The sequence below is a fragment of the Lichenostomus cassidix genome, chromosome 4, assembly GCF_008360975.1.
Source record: "Lichenostomus cassidix isolate B80296 chromosome 4, HeHo_3.0, whole genome shotgun sequence".
Classification (NCBI taxonomy): domain Eukaryota; kingdom Metazoa; phylum Chordata; class Aves; order Passeriformes; family Meliphagidae; genus Lichenostomus; species Lichenostomus cassidix.
In genome coordinates this window covers 16365694-16382866 of record NC_139484.1, presented here as the reverse complement: position 1 = coordinate 16382866, position 17173 = coordinate 16365694, and the positions used below count along the sequence as shown (strand labels likewise).

The 17173-nt window shown below is 41.7% G+C and overlaps 1 protein-coding gene and 2 long non-coding RNA genes across 11 annotated transcripts in view; 1 reads left to right on the top strand and 2 right to left on the bottom strand.

The window, feature by feature from the left end:
- Positions 1–17173, top strand: part of CCSER1 (coiled-coil serine rich protein 1) — a 621919-nt gene that overhangs the window by 15944 nt on the left and 588802 nt on the right. For 4 of the 8 annotated variants that reach the window (XM_085058017.1, XM_085058025.1, XM_085058022.1 and 1 more), the window contains exon 2: positions 6472–6605. In XM_085058017.1, the coding sequence (XP_084914143.1) occupies positions 6472–6605 (134 nt within the window). Of the gene's footprint in view, positions 1–6471; positions 6606–7062; positions 7173–7421; positions 7698–17173 lie in introns of those variants that run through there. The other 4 variants (XM_085058019.1, XM_085058018.1, XM_085058024.1 and 1 more) reach the window with 4 other exon arrangements.
- On the bottom strand, positions 2335–7120 carry LOC146437935 (uncharacterized). 2 transcript variants are annotated; one of them, XR_014851599.1, is made up of 4 exons: positions 6983–7120; positions 6368–6530; positions 3878–3983; positions 2335–2673 (listed from the first exon to the last, which is right to left on the bottom strand). It is a non-coding gene; the product is annotated as an uncharacterized LOC146437935 (long non-coding RNA). The 2 variants fall into 2 exon arrangements; XR_014851600.1 differs by having other exon boundaries at positions 6989–7091.
- On the bottom strand, positions 5617–6370 carry LOC146437936 (uncharacterized). Its single transcript, XR_014851601.1, has 2 exons — positions 6295–6370; positions 5617–6211 (listed from the first exon to the last, which is right to left on the bottom strand). It is a non-coding gene; the product is annotated as an uncharacterized LOC146437936 (long non-coding RNA).

Below are 17173 nucleotides of genomic sequence, written 5' to 3'. Positions count from 1 at the left end.
GTAGAGCTATACATCATCCGTGCTTGTGACATTCATAAAAATAATGCTGTGTAATAAGAGAGTATGCAGTGGAGTAATAAATATCCTTTAGGATGTAAGACAAAGCCTAATAAATTCATTAGGCTGTCTAGATTTCCAGCCCCTAGCAGCAGACCTTGCACTTAAATCAAAATCACAACATGCGTTTGTCTGTCTTTGTTAGAGACTTGGAAACAGACTTGAAAATGAGATGTCTGAATAAAGAAAATGCCCTTGTTTCCATAAATACTAAGTATGAAGCTTGGCATAATAGACATGAATGTGAAAATTGAGGCATCTTAGCATGTCTTTGTGCCTCAGTTTGATTGCACATTGTGAGGCTTGGTGGCTCCATGCCTTCTCTCCTGCAGCCTGTGATCACACCAGCCACTGCAGTGCCTGATGAAGCAAACCTGTCCCTGCTGTAATAGCAACCTGAAGTGAAATTCAAGGCACCAACCTCTTTTAGACCTTGGTGCCAATTTGGAAATTTCCATGCAAATGCTGCTCTGTAAAAATGCAATGTGACATTTACATAGATCTGCCTGAGACTGCACCATGTGTGGCAGCAAATGCCAAGTAAGGGTGGTGCTGTGGAAAGGGCGACGAGGTCAGGGTGAGAAAGTTTGGGGTTTTTTTCCTTTCTCTAGCCCATCAGCAAGGGGCTGCCAATGCAATACTATCCATTCTTTTAGTTCCTGATACCCATTCTCCAGCCACAGCCTCAGACAGGGCACAGAAATGTGCACTGTGATTATGCAGGCTCACTATGCTGGTATAGTCCATAAACAATCTGTCCTTTGGAGAAAAAAAACCCCAAAGTCTTAATTAACTCTAAAATGCTTTAATTTTAACTTGGGCGGGTCTTTACTGTTGTATTGCCAATTAAGGTCTGCCACAGTTTGGTTTGTGTGGCTACTAAATAGGTAAAAACTAATGTGTTTTTTCATTGTGTTTGGGGAAATATAGAACTTGTGTTTTATGCAAAGACCAAATCCTTTTCTTTCCTGAAAAAGCAACGGTGATCATCCAAGAACAGCTTTCCAAATTCTTGTCAATGTGACCACTGCATGGTGGATATAAAGAGATAGAACTTAGAAATTATTGTATATTTATTTCCAGTCTGGTTTTTCTGGTAGTTTCCTATTCCTGAAGGCTATGTAGAAAAACATCAGTGACTGAATCAGCTTACACGTTTTTTCTGGATGCTGCCAAGATGCTGATTATTGATCATAGAAGCCAGTTGAATAATATGAAATTCATAAAATATTCTTCTGATTTTGGCATTAATTTTTATTCTTTGACCAATATTTGAAGGTGGTCTAGATGTTCTTACTAGGAGACAGTTTTTATTTTTTTAATTTAGTAAATTAAAGGAGTAGAGAAATAAATGTTTTCACTTCTGTAAAGTCAGTATCAGTTGATAGGCATGTGAAGAATATGGGTATTTCAGGGGAGAAGTTACAAGTACTGCAGTAGAAGTGAAAGAGAATTTTGGAAGGTAGTGCTGGAAATCTGGCTTTTCCCTGCCTGGGTGACTGGTACAGAGCAAATCCTGTGCTATGGGGCGTCTGTAAGAGCTGCAACAATAGACTAAGGGCCCTGAACTCCTCTGTGCTGGAAGCCTTTCCAGTAACTGGTCTTTTAGGTGTTATTCTACATAATATATGTGTGTGCCTTCTATGTTTTGGTGTATTAATGTTTTCAGCTGGATATTCTACATTTCTCTGCATAATCTCAGATGATGTCTACCTCTTTTTTTGGTCTTGTCTGTGGTCTTTTGTCTGCAAACAGAGAAGGTGCTACTCACTAAACACACAAGAAAAACTTTCATAATTCCATGCCAACTGAGCAACTTGAGGTGCTATTTTGGCCCAAGGCAAACCAAATTAATGAGACTTAAATGCAGAATTTGCTCAGCCCCCTCAGGTTCACTGGTACTGAAGAAAGCTCCTGCTGTGATGATGTATTGGAGTCACAGATATCATAAAATGCAGCACACATTATTCTTTTTTAATCCTCTATTTTCTGGTACAGAATACCACCCTCAGACTATTTTTGCAATGCTAGCATTCAATCTATTACAAATAAAATACAGTTTTCCATTTCAGCAGGTTTCCTTCCTTTTCCTACTTTGTACAATGGATAAGTAACAAGGCTGGAAAGAATGCTTGTCTACTTCAATTTTGCCAAACATGTAAATGCTCTAAAAAACAGTCTTAAAAAAATCCCTAGACAAACCAAAATATTTTCACAATTTTAGTAATAATACAAAGATTAACAGATAATTTACAAATAAACCCTGGTAGCCTGGAGAAGTAAAATATTTTGTCATGGGGATCCTTCAAGTGAAAGAGTTCAGAATGAAAAGTAAAACTGCATTCATGCAGACTTCTGTTGTGCAAATAAAAAGGCATGGAAACATAGAAGGCAGCTATTGGAGGCTTTTATTAGCTGCTGTTTGTGAAAATACAATGCTCAAGTCCTTTGGAGTCCTTCAGGTTTATGCATCCATGTGGAGCTTTGGGGATCACAGTGGAGCTCACCTGCTTCAGGATTAGACCTTCAGACAGTGTGCACACATTTTACTCAGGAAATACCCTTCTGAGTTAGGAACATTTTTTTCTTCACCAAGACAGTTTTGCCAGTGAAAGGCTGAAATAAATAAACAAAACTTTGTCCTCCAGTTATGGCAAATTTCTCTATGGAAATGTAAACAAACTTTACCACTAATCTAATTTATATGAATATCAGAGCTGATAAGATTTTTCCGCTTTTGATTATACTGATAAGAGTAAAGCAAGAAACTTACATGTTGACAGTGTTTGAAATCAGATTAACTAGAAAAATATATCCACAAAGCCAGTGTAATAAAGAGAGATCTTTTTGCTGGTCTTCTGTGGTAGTTATACATTCACTGGCATCACAATTTCCAGCAATGAGCGATGAAAATATCTGCATTAACTGTTTGAAAGGAAGTAGTAAAGCCAAAATAGATGAACTGAGCTGTTCTAACAGACTAAACAAGGAGAAAAGTACAGGTATGGGGACTGATCCTTTTTTAGTGCCAAACTGGAGATTTTTCATCAAAGATAAATCCATGTCAGTTCTCTCCCCACTGGGAGTCAAATAACCTTTCTTTGTTCAATTTAATAAACTGAATTTTGAAATGTAAGGAGCATTTATCTTTTTGAATTAATAGAAATTCTATATTTCCAGTTGTAATTGCTCTTTCTGGCCTCAGTAGTGAAGGTGGTTATAGCTCTAGAAAGTGGTGTGATTTTTGCTATTGGTGCTGAGGGAGCCGAGAGACAGAGCATAAATCAATTTACAGCCTGTTTAAAAGCAGGGGACAAAATACATGAACCTTAATTCAAAAACTGCTTCAGATTATTATTCTTTCATGATTAACTAAAATGGACTTCAACCTTCTTCGAGCTTTCAGTGTTGGCATGATAAAATTCATAGGTTTTAACAAACTGACTGGTTTCAGTATTTATTCAGTACATTACACACACACAGAACTATACAGCAAGGGAAGGCCACTCCATTAATCCTTGCTCCAAAGGTGTAAGTGGATATGATCATATGTGATACAAAACCAATACATATTGATTAGTGTGACAATGCCTCACTGAACAGACGTCTTTTGAAAGGAGAGTGGAAGCAGTTTGGTATGGGAGGCTTCCTTTGTCCTCTCCTCTGATGGTCAAGTAAACCAGGACCTGACCAGAGCGCTTCCTGCTCACTATGGCATGACAACATCTGTAATGCCAACTTGGCTCAAACAGTACTGTAAGAGAAAAACCTTTACTGAAATCCATACATCCCCAGGACCTCCCAAGATGCCACAGCCTACCTCAGTGCCAGGGTGAGGGTGTTGTCCCAGCCTGTGGTCATGAGTCACTGCTTGGCATACTTAGCTGTCCTCCAGAACTGGTTTCTTTCAGGTTCACAAAATGCTCCTATAAAACAGAGATTCATCTATCTTACCCGAAAAGGACTGTATAGCTCTGGCCAGACCCAAAATCCAGGCAGTTAGGATCAGTTAGGCAGACAACCACTGAGTGTCTGGTTGATGGAGTAAGGCAGACTAGTGCTTCTCTGTGCCCAAAGACTTGTCTCAAGAATAAAGAGATGCTTGTTTGGTGAAGGGATGAGGCCTTGAAGAAGGTTGCACAGGAATATGTGCTCAACCCTGATGGATGTAGCTGTTGAAAACAATTTGATCTTGTGTGTCTCAGCTTCCCCTGTTTCCATACATGTGCAAACAGAAACAAAAAGGGATAATAGCATGAAAAACATTAATCCCTCATTGTTTTTGGAAGGAGGCAGCTTTAAGCATTGGGATAACGTGAAATCCTTGGTTAGGTAACAAGGAATGAATGCAAACAGAATACAAAGAGCAGATAGATGATGGATGCAAAGGAATCATGTATCAACTGTAGTGACTTTCATGACACTTATATCTCAGTCAATGAGTCTGTCTTGTTCCTGGTGAATCTGCACATCTCTGAATCTGAAGTTTCCTTTTAAGGCTTCGTTGTGCTAGCAAAACCTAATTAAGATTTTGGTGAAACACCCTGTCACAGCCTCACAGCCTCAAAGAGAGGCTTTCTGCTGAAGTCACCAGGGTAACACCAGTAGGAAACTGGAGGAAAAAGAGAATCAGGTTATATGTGCTTAGGCAGATCTGGGGTGCAGTGACCACAAGTGCTCCTCCTCCAGTAACTCCCATAGCAATCTGCTGGAGCCTCAGTTAGCAAACCTTCAAAACAGGGATTGCTCAATGCTTAAGCTGATGACAGTGTTTAGGCCTTTTTTTGTCACCCCAAATCCCTAGAATGCAGTTGAATGTTGGAAAAGGTGACATTGCTCCATAGAACCTCTAGCTGCTGTCTCTGTTGTTTGTCTGTCTGTGTCACTGGGCTGATCAAAGCCTTGACAGCTTCACTGGAAGCATCACTTGTAAGAGTGTCTGGAAGTTCTGGTTAATCACAGGGGCTTGCCTTTCAGGGCAACAGCAGGAAAGAGAGCTGATAGAAACTGGAGAGCCAGAGTTAACCATTAGGAGGCTCTGTGAATCTTCTGTATACAAGGATGAAGGAGAGTGGGAGATGGAGTTAAAAAATCATGTAGGACTCTTAGGAGATGCCTGATTCAGCAAAACACTGATTCCTCTGCCTCTACCTTCAAGGCTGTCTCAGCTTAACAAAGTGGTTAAGCAGGCCCATAATTTTACCTATGACAAATACCCTCATCTTCATTGAGACAACTCATGGCCATACAGTTGCTTAAATAGTTTGCAGGTTGTGAACCAGGTCTCAGTAAAGTGATCTGGTTACTGCATACTCTCATTTGAAATTCGCAAATTTTGAAGCTAGGTACTTTCAATAATGAACACTCTTGAGGCAATGTCACATGAGATCTTTTGCCTTTTAAATGTAGATGACAGGTTACTAAAAATGTTTCTCTCCATGTAGCATTTTTTGTGGTGCTGCTATGTGCTGCATATGCCTAACTTCCCTCTGTAACTAAAATATTTTATCTGGTTTAGGTTTATTATCTTACCCAAGAAGAAACAGAAACACCTTCAGATTTGGTTATAAAATTTCATTGAAAAATCTAGTGAACACATTGAATGGATTGATAGTTCTATTTCAATATAATTAGGTATGGTGAACTCACTTGTTTAAAAGTTTACTTTTGTAAAGACGTATTTATTAGCATTCAGTTTCTCGATGTTTTCATACCAAGTATGACACTGACTTCTGCACTCTCACACAATTTTTATTCAGAATTTCAGTAGAACCTCATTGTTGCTGTTAACTTGTAGCTATATATTTTGTCCAAATCTGTTTTACTCAAAATTCTTCAAAACTCTCTTTGACTCCATTCGGGATCTGCATTTCTCTGTATAAGCCTAATAGTTGAAATTTCTTTGGGTTCTTCAGTTGCAGGATGAGCACTGATGTTACAGAGTGAACATACTTTATTCCTGTTCAGACCGAAGTCTGCAGTCAGTGTGTTTCTTCAGTGCAAGGAGTTTAATGCATGTTATTTTTTGTTATGAGAGGACAGGGCACATATCTGCAGCCTGTCACTTTTCAGTCAATACTCGTTTTACTCAAATGTTCTTAATGAGCCAAGGTAGTTCACTTTGGTGGGTGATACAGCAGGGATCCTGCATAAACTGGCAAGAAAAAACAAGGTATGAAAACTCAGTCATATTCCTTAAGTATTAGTCACAGAGAACACGGCTATTTCTCTCTTTACCTTATCGTTCTGAATTGAATAAGGAACTTAATTCATTACATCTAAATGCCGTGTAATTGACCTCTGCCCTCACCCGATATACCAGAGAAATCATTCCTGCTCCTACAGCCGTGCAGCCGAGATCTGTCTTCGGTATGGAGCTGCTTCTTAAGCGTCGTTTCCTTGTTCCTTCCCTAGGACCGGCGATGCGCCGGGATGGCGATGGAGCGACTGGGAAATAATTACAAAACGCGTCTCTGAAAAAGAGGACGAGGAAGTGAAATCAGAGGGCTCCGCCGCCCTCCAGGAAAGGGAAAAAATACGTACAGATGGTGAGTGTAAACAGACCGGAGCGGAGCCGAATTCCTCCCGGGGGGAGCTCGGACTGTCTCCTCTCCGCTGCTCGGCCGGGGAAGCTGCGCCGCCCGGGGACACACGGACACGGACAGACACGGGGACGCGCGGCGAGCCCCGCGAGCACACACACCCGGGGACACGCTCATCATCCCTCGTACACGCAGAGACACACACAGACGCAGAGAGACACACGGGGACCGAGGCCACCCCGCTCCCTGCCGCGGGGACACCAGCCCCGCACGGGCACACGATCGAAGCGCCGCCCCGGACCGCCCCCGCATCGCTCCCTCCCTCCCTCCGCTCCTCCCGCCCTCCCGCTCCCCGCCCGCCGCTCGCACACACACACACATACACAGACCGGCCGCGGCATGACGGGCGGGCGGACAGGCTGACACACCGGGGCACCGCCGCTCCGCACGGATTATTCTCCCCGCGCCGGGGCGACGCAGCGAGCCAGCGGGCGGGGGCGGTGCCGGTGCCGCGCTGCCAGGAGGGTCCCAGCCCCCGCCGGCCAGCGGCGAGCGCCGAAGGAGCCCGGCCAGGTAACGCGTCCCTGCGGGCGGTATCGCGGGGCAGAGCCGGGCCAGGCCGCGGGGTGCCGCCGGGTCCCCGGCGTGCGGTCGCCCCGGGGCGGCGAGGCCGCGTCGCCCCGCTCGGCAGGTGCCGAGGTGATGCGGCGGCTGTCGCCCCGGGGCGCGGGCGGCCCCCCCGCCTTGGCCTCGCCTTCCCCGCCGGCGGGGCGGCGGCCGCCGGGCGCCCTGCGCCGACCCGCGGCGGTGGGGGCGGCGGAGGATCGGGGCTGCCGCAGCTCCGCGCTGATCCCCGGCAGCCGCGCTCCGGTAGCGCCGGGGATTTGCGAGGGCGGGCGGGCACGGCGGCGGGGGCACGGCGGCTTTGTGGCGGTGCTGCTGGGGCTCGGCGCCCGCAGGTGTCAGCCCGGAGCCGGCCCAGCCCGGGGCACAGGGTGGCCTGAGGGCGCCGCGGGGCCCGTCGGGCCCGGCCGGAGGGGGCTCGGCGCGGGGAGCCTGTGCACCTCGCTGGCGGTCGCTCCGGCCTCGCTGCTGCAGGTGACGGGGAACAAACCGCATCCTTTTTTTTGTTTGTTTCTGGCGTTTCTACTTTCCGGTTTCCCCCGTTTCACTCCCTCTGCGTGCGCTAGGCAGCCCGCAGTTAACCTGTGAAACAGACGAGAAGTGGTTTCAGCAATGGGAATGGGTAGGGCCGGGCCACTGGCGGCCATGGGTGACCTTTGCCATGTGTCTGGAGGCAGGAGGAGCTGGAGGATGCTGCGTGTGCTTTCCAAAATCGCATGGCAAGCTTGAAAAGTGGAGCAGATGGTGATGGTAGTGCTTATTATGGAAGAGGTTCATGGAAATCCTGTTATTTCCTCTAGACAGTTTTTGTGTTACTTCTCCTAGCTAAAGAGGTTATCTCTGACTTTTGGCAAGGAAAAGTGTGTTGCTGCAAGTTGCCTTGCTAAGGAACGGGGTTGTTTTGCTCTTCCAAAGAGAAGGGATTCCCCTCCCTATCAGTCTGTGTCTGTCCTTTGGGATTGACAGCAGTAAATGTCTTGGCATAGACAGAAACTGCAGCGTGCTTTATTTTCTTATTGCACAACTTTATAGTTGAATGTAACTAGAAAGGAGGCTCAGAATATTCTCTTATCCCTCTCTATGCCAGATGTGTTTTTCTATCTAGTATATATTGCACTTGAAGTGTTAAAGTCTCCAGGGGCACGGAGGTGGGGATGTGAGGCAAGGTCTACTAGTAACTTCAAACAATTCTCCTTGCTCGTACTTAAGAAGGAGAGAAAGGAACACGTTGTAAAAGCAGCTGAGGAATATATAAAAGTGAAATATTAATGAACTGAAAAAGCTCAGATAGCAAAGACATTGTGTCTAATAATTCAGGAGGGTTCTTGTCCTCTTTACAAGTCCTCATTGTATGTGTGCCTGTACTACAAATGCAATTGGTATAAAGGATGGTAATGTTTGTATTTAACTGGAAGTAGTAGTACTAAATTTTGGGGCTTTTTTGCATTAGTGATCATCTCTGCAGTAGCTTGCCTTAGCTGTGGTTTTTGAGGCTGCTGTAATAAAGGGAATTATTACAGAAACAGTAAAAAATATCTCAAGAATGTTTTCTTGGAAATGTAAGTGGGAAGGGCTGACTAAGACCTGGAATAACTCAGAGGAACAGCTAGTCTTGGAAAGTCCTCTCAGAGACATGATGATGACGACTGACATGTTATTCATCTCTTGCATCCCAGAGAGCAACATCCCATAAATAGGCTGTACTGTCTTGGAAGAAGGTAACAATACACAGCTGTCCAGGATCTGCTGAAAGTGAGACATAGAAGCAAGGGGTATTTTTTGCAAACTGAAGTTCCTTTTCCTCTTTGAATCTGGAGTGTAGTGGTCCCTGTAGTCTGATTAACTTCCCCAGTTTGACTTGGAAGGAGCAGCAGCTCTCTGCCGCAGTTTGGTGAGGGAATTTAGTTCAGTGAGAAAGTTGTCTGTCAGCCCACAGGGTGAAGTCTTGTAACCCTGGCTTTAATCCTTGGCAGGGCTTTTTGGAGGAGCTGCTGGTGGCTTGAGTGAGGCCTGCCTTCTGGAGAGCTCGGTGCAGGCATGAGTAGGACAACAGAGATGGGGAGCTGAACCAGAAGGACAACCTGGAGCAGTACACAGGGTATATACCATGTTAGTGTTTGGTTTTTAAGTCTGTTAGTCACAGAAGATGCTGAAAAAGCATCTTGTGTCCTCAAGTCTATGCATGTGGTTGTGTGAGAGCACGATCTCTTGTGCTGTGTAAGCTGTGTGTGGTTGGGTTTCTCCTTTTTGATTCAAACCTAATGTCATATGAGCCTTTGAAGTTGACATTGACAAAGTTTAATTTGGCAGTGTTGGGGCTTTTTTTGCTGGAGTGTTTCATAAACAGAGAGAGAGATGTAGAGAAGTTGCTCCATTGGGAAAAGTTCCCACTCTTCCATGAAAGTTCATGGAAGATACTATGGCTTTGTTGGATTAGCCCATCTGGAGTACTAGAAAGAATATTGGCCAGTGTATGTTTTTTATGATGTTGGGAATTACACAGATAAAAGTAAGTCACTTGAGAAAAGCATTTTGTAAAATTAAACTTAATGATAGTTTTTGAAAAGCCGAAATCTACATGTTCTAAAAACATGACATTTCATAATGTTGAAGTTCCTGGATTGTTTTCACTGTACTTTTGGAGGCCTCCTAATAAAAGGAGGCTATGTATTTACCTTCTCTTGAGGCAAGGGAAGAAGTGAGTATTGCACGGTGGTTTGTCTGAGAGGGATTGATACAAGTAAAGCATGACATGAAGTAATACTCATATGTCAGTGAACATATCAGTGCAAAAGAAACCTTATTCAAATAGCTAGCAGCTCGTTATGGTGAGGAACTGAACTATATCTTCTATCTTGTAGAAGTTACTCTTTGTTATAAGATTCAGTGCCTCAGTTCTTTCCATTGAGAATAGTGTTGCTGCAGTTGGAGGGGCTCATCACCAGGAGGGAGGGAGGAAAAGAAAAGGAAATACACACATAAATAATGGCAAGTAGGGGCTGGGTTTGTTTCCTGAAAAATGACTGAAGTTTCATCAGGTTTTCCTCTCAATATTATGTTTATTTGGCAGTTTTCTGCTGTGACAGTGAACTGGGTTACCTTGATAAAGTAAATATGCTTTTGTATTTTAGCTATTGAGTGTATGGCTGTGTGAGATGGCATGTAAAATACAGGACTTGCAAGCACCTAAAATGTGTATTGTCATTGGTACTTGTAAGATTTCATGCGTATTCCTGTGCTTTGGCAAGGACATGTAACTTTGAGAGTATGGAATATGCAGCTGTATATTTTATAGGCATCAGTATTAAACCTCTACAGCTGTTTGCTAGTTAAATATGTGGTTACTTGTACTTACTACTTCTTGACTTGTTCTCACTGCACTACATTGTGGAGTATGTTGCTTAGATAATACAAAGCCACTCTGTGACTGGAGACTGGTACAATTTCTGTATTGTATGGCAGTAAAATGATGATGATAATAATAATACTTTCTATGATGTCTGCTGCCTTTACCTGAAATGTGACTGTCTTATAGAGGATAGTTGGTTTATAATATGGGAAAAGAAGCTACAGGCAGGCAATAAGTAAAAGTAGTCCTAGATGTGGAAAAAGCAACATTTTTATTAAATGCGCACTGTAGTCTGTTGTCTATGTTTTGTAATTCCACACAGAATGTAAAAACTAGAAAGAAAAGGTTTGAGAAGGATTAAAAGATCTGAGTGATGATGGTTTTGTATCCAAGCATTGTGTGTTGCCCATAGATGGTGCTGTGTTTTTGCCCTGGTTCTTACTATGAAGGCCCATGTGAATGTTGAGGTATGGATCTGTAGTTCGTTTCCTCATAGATGAGAAGTTGAAGCAGTGATGTGTTGAAGTTACACAGCTGATTTGTGATAGAGACAGTTGAACTGGAATATGCATCCCAAGTCCCACAGTCTTATCTTAATGGATTAACTGTGTTTATATAGTCTGTTTGATAAGTTGGCATAGATGTGGAAAATTTTACAGATTCAATTAGAGGTTTATGTGTCAAGTTGTGCAGCATTTTCTCAATAAAGACTAATTACTATCAGATGATTTTTTCAATCTAGGCAAAAAAGCTTTTCCTGGATTTCATTTTGTTGTTAAGTTTGAGATAAGACAGTTCTGCACTCGTAGAATGTAATGATGCTTTTACATTATTTAAGGAAATACCACTTAATTTTTTATAATGCTCTAGCATATCAGGAATTTGAGATACAGTTCAGTCAGTAATGCTTCTGAGGATCACAGCTGTTTTTCAGTGTGAAGAACCAGTTGTGACAGACTGGTAGGAAGCTTTTAAAAACACTCTTCTATAAATTTTGGTAGTGCAAATCATTGCTTCTGAAAGTACATTGTTTGGTTCTAGTGCATGCCTAGCTCTGGCTTTTTTTGTTTATTTCATGCTTGTTTCTGGGCCTTTTTCCTGATCCTTGTTTCATGTGCCATTTTTATGTGATCTCTTAAAAACTTTTAATAGGAAAATAACAGCTCTAAGTGATTCACTGATTTTCTCTAGTACAGTGGGATTTAGATTTGGGTCTGAGTACCAAAGTATTCAACAGGTTTTTCATCTGTGTGTTGCTTGTGACATAGCCCAAACTTGTCATTTACCTAAGAAGCAGTGACATCTGTTGAGATGTCACCTCCCAATGATGTTAACCTGTCACTGTCTGCCAGGCCAGCCAAATCTCACACAGAGAGAAAGGTGGAGTCACCCAGCACATCCAGAATGTGGCCAGAGGGATGTGCTGTTCTCAGGTGGCAGTGGCAGTCTCTGCCCACTCTGCCAGTATCTGAATGCACCAGCAGTTCGTGCTTTGTGCTTTGTTCTGTGTGCTAGGTAGTAATTCCAAATACTACAGTGTCTTCTAGCTTTCATTTAGTGCAGTGCCAATTTGTGGGGCTGTATTTCAGAACTATACTGGCTCATTTATTTATTAATTTAAGTGTTTTTTCTTCATTGTTTTACTATATGACTGGTGAGGAGAGAGCAAAGTTTTACCACCTGTTCTTGAAGAAGTTTTGGCCAGTGGCAGAACTGCTACTGTTTTGAATAGGAGCCTTGGTAACTGTTTTGACGGGTTTTCTGAATTTAAAATATGCTGGCTAGATTCTTGATGACCAACTGAACACGTTGTGGCACAAAGGCAAATGAAATAGAATAACAGTCCTGCCAAGAGTAGATTGCCTTTCTTTTTTTTTATTGCTTCTCACCATACTTATGGCTTTATAAAGCAAGAATATTTATTTCGTTGTTAATGCAGAAGCTTTAAATAAGAATTGCAGTGTATGTGTTGAATGGATGAAAATGCTAAGAAGCTGATTTAATTTGGAGTATTCAAAAATATTAATAAACTGCCTTGGAGAGCAAATTCTGCAATAATGTATTCATGGTTTTTTCTCTTGATTTTGCTGAAGGGAGGTGAGTGGCAGAAAATGGCAATAGGAAAAATGATGTGGCTTTCTCCATATGTATTTCACGTAAAGTGATGCTGCAAGTTGATGTACATTCTTTCACATTCATTGAGACCTCTCAAATGCCTTGAGTGCAGATCATGCCTTCAGCTGTGAGAGTGAGCTATCAATTGTGCTTAACGTGACATCTTAAGCTATTATTATTTCTTGATATGTAAACCAATTATGTTTTAAGTTGGGCCCCCCAGCATCTGCAGGAAATGGCATTCCCACGTTGATATAATGTAACATATATTAGTTTCAATTTGCATGTAGAAGCTCAAACATTGTGGTGTAATAGAATCACAGGACCATTAGGTTTGGAAATGACCTCCAAGACTGAGTCCAGCCTTTCACCGAATATCACTGTGCCTACTAAACCATATCACAAATCACCATGTCTCATTTTTTCAACACTTCCAGGGACTGTGACTCTACCCCTCCCCTGGGCAGACTGTTCCAAAGCTTAACCACTCTTCCACTGAAGAAGGTTTTCCTGGTATCCAGTCTGAACTTCCCTTGATGTCCTGTCACTAGTTGCCTGGGAGAAGAGGCTGACCCACAACCTTGGGGTGCCTCAGCCACAGCCTCCTTTCAGGTAGCTGTGGAGAGTGATAAGGTCTCATTTTCTCCAGCCTAATGAACCCCAGTAGCCTCAGCCTCTCCTCATAGGGTTTGTGTTCCAGACCCTTTTCTTGCTGCATGACTACTTGGCTATTTGGAAAGCAACCTACCTAGCAAGTGAAGGCACACCTGGATGTCTTCCAGAGGCAGCCTATGAAGGCATTCCAGTTGATCCATCTACATTTCTTCTGTGAGACATTAATGAGCTGTCAGAGGTCCAGGGCTGGGGGACCATGTAGGTATCTCCTCTTCTGGTTTTGCTGTTTCCCAGTATAAAAGTAGATGTGGGCTCTGCCATCTCTGTGAATACCAAAATAAAGCAGTTTTGTTTTATGTGAATTCAAATTTTGAATTAGGTGAACATGTGGTGTTTTGCAGCTACAGTTATTACAGAGGTTATGTTGTGAGTAGAAGACTCAAGCGTCCGAATTTGTCCTGGTTTTGAGCCCATTTTTTCAATGTAGTGGCTCTGAGCTCAGAAATGTTGGCCCCATGGCCCAGTGGCAAAACTGCTACTGGTTTTAATGAGGCCTTGATTAGGTCCTTAAATAATATTTTAGTGTCTGTTAGTTTGCTTTGTACAGCATTTATTGTTTTCAGGGACTGATTTTCAAAAGTTACTGAGCTTGTACTGTTTTGATGCTTTTTGTTACATCATTAAATGCTTAGTACTTCTAAAGATTAGGTTATAAGAATGTTTCTTACAATAAGTAAATCCAAAAGAATAGGAATTTTAGAATGTTTAAGACTGCAAATACAATTGATGCAAATAAGTTCAGTGTGTCTGAAAATAAACTGCTCTGTACCTGTAGGCACCTATTCTATACTAATGGTGATTATGTAAGGGGACCACAGAATGCATTTAGAGTTTTTATGAAGTCCAGCTGTAGCAGAGATTCAAAAGACCAGGGCTGTTAAAATGATTGCCTAGATGTAAAACTTTCAGAAATAGATGAATAATGGGAAAATAGAAGAAAGAATATAAGATTTGGGAAAACTGTTTCAAACTACTTTTGAGTGGAGAATTGAGAAAAACATGCATATAGAGTAGATGAGGAGGAAATAAAAGAAATAGAAAGAAATTAGCTTGTCAAGTGATAAGAGCTGACACCACAAACAGCTTCTTTTTATCTGCTAATCTTTATTTTATAGCTAGCAAACTCTGGGGCATTTGCTGAGATGTGGAAGAAAAAGACACAGAGGAGAGGTAGTGGGGAATGAAAGGAAAATCAGCGGTTCTGTTCTCTCAGTTCCCTGCCTTTGTTCTTCTCTACCACAAAAAGGCTGTTAGAAGAAATTTAGGGATTAGTCACAGGAGCCACAAGGTAATCTCTATTCTCTCTAAACCCTCATCCCTACATCCTGATCTCGGTCAGTTATGTGTTTGGTGCCTGACTGTGGCAGCATCTCAGCAAATTTCACGCCAGTCTTTAGTTCTTGCTCAGGGCCCTTAATAAAGGAGTAATGTACAATTGTCTTTTAATGATAGGTTTTGTTACAGATTAAACTTTTAACAGGCAGAAGTCAGAACCAGGAGCTACAAGGCTGTTTTAAACTGTCAGATCTGCAGCTCTGCAACATTTGTGTCTCTGTTTAATAGTTTGGCTAGATAGTTTTTTCATTTAGTATTTGGCATGAGCTAAGAACACGTAAATAGCCACGTTACTTGGCTCAGCTAAAGGCCTAATAACTTATGTTTCTGAAGCTTCTTTGTCAGGAGACACATATCATTTCTACCTATAGTAGTATCAAATTAAGAGTGTTTGCAGGTGAAGAAGACTAGGATGTTAATGTGACTTAAATGAAGTTTTTAGCTAACCCATCCTGTGAGCTGCTTACAGTGATACATTATATTCCAGAGACACTGTGGAGATAAATTTTCTGGGGTAAATACTGCATACACGTGTGTGTGTATATATAAATATGTATATATATTTAAAAAATACAAATGTTTTCAGTGAAAGTCAGAAGGTTAGCAGTGATGGTTTCAATAGAAAGCTACATGGTTTTTATTGTGGAACAGTGAATGGTTCAGAAAAAAAAGTATTTCTTTCTTTAGTAACAGTAAAATTGTAAGAAATCCACTTTCAGATCACCAAGTAGTTAATAATTGGGGGTGAGGATGGGGAGAAAATAACAAAAGCAAAAAAAACGCTATTTATTCTAGTTTTAAGGAGTTTAATATGTTGTGGCAAGATGTTTCTCAAAGCTGTATATTGCAATACACATGTTATTTGTAGCCTTGGTTTGAGAGGGCCTTAGGATGATACTGGTTATTGAAGAAGGTGAACAAGAAGTTACTGTTTCAAAAGGGTGTGAGAATTTTAGATTTTGTCTATTTTCTCATGCTTTCATTTGAATTTTACTGAGATCTTGCATTGTAAATATTTTATTGTGGTTCTGTATGCTTTGAAAATAGTTAAGGGGGGAAAACATGTATAAAAGAAGCAGTTCCCTACTTGCATTAATGATTCTTATAGTTTGCATAGGACAATGCATGTGACTTCCAAAATGCTGAAGCTGAACACCAGAGAAACCATAAAACACTTACACAGCACAGTATCTTCGGCAGCATTTTCTAAATATAGACTAAATCCTTGTCATAGAGGGTTTGTGTAGTTAAAACAAAACTTGACATGACACAGAACAGCTTGAGAGAGGCATGAGAGCTATAGGTGAGGAACTGTGAGAAACTGAACAACTTTCTAGTGAAGGACAGTGAAGATGCCCATCCCCTTCAGTTGAAAAAAAAGTACGGGAATTTGAGCTCCTTTTGTTGCCTAGTTTTTTGATAGTAGGTTTTTAGAAGCCACTATTTCTTTCTAATTTAGATAGTAAAAACACTAACTATATGAAACCTATAGAGGTTTTATTTTTAGTAATAAATAACAATGGAATTTAAAGCTATTCTCAAATGTACACTTGTGAGCCCAGATCCTCAGTGTTTTAGCAGTGCTTCTTCCTTCAATGGAGCCAAGCACACATACTGCTTCTAGCTCCTGTTTGTATTTGTTAGGCTGAGCAGTGGCTGCTGATGACTGAGTGAAAAAAGGATGGAGTAGGCAGAAAATGCAGTAATAGCTTTTGGTCTGCAGTGCCTCTAGCATCCCTCCCTTGGTATGTTGTTGGTTCTCCTCTGTTCCTCTTGAAACTGGTTTTCTGTTCTAGAAGTTAAAAATGGAGCTTGTAAACCTTAGGTAAATTATGCTGCTTGGACAAAAAATGACAACACATTACAGTGAAAACAACTTATCCTGATTCTATGTGGAAACAATACTTGCTATCCTACTTTCCAAGGATCCTACTGTACAATCTGCAGCAGATATTTTTGAACTTGTTGATTTGAAGTTTGAACTTCTTGATTTGAAAATAGAATGGAAGCCTTAAAAATTAATTAAGGTTTTGCGTAGCTTTGAGAAATTGGAGGAGAGACTCTCATGTAAATTCTCTGGCTGAGAGAAAGGCTCATTTTGTGATTAGTATCAAAGAGTCCACCTAGGAGAGGAGTCTTGTATGTGTCCTGGCTGCTGGGAGCTTCTTAGACATTAAAATGAACCAACCACAATATGCAAATCTGTAGTTAACTAGATCTTGTTAGATCTGGCATTCATAATGATATACGAGGAAAAAAACCTGAGTGGTTTTCTTAAGTTGTTGTTTGTTTGGGGCTTGGGGTTTTCTCTTTTTAATGGTCTTCCTCCTTCCCGCTGGGTTATTCTTATATCAGCTATTTTGAAAGCACGGGGTGGAGCACTCCTTCAGGGTGTTGGACTGACGCCTGCCTGATGAGAATCGATTTGTTTAAGCCCTTATGCTGTATCCACTTTCAACACCTGAAGCTTTGCTTC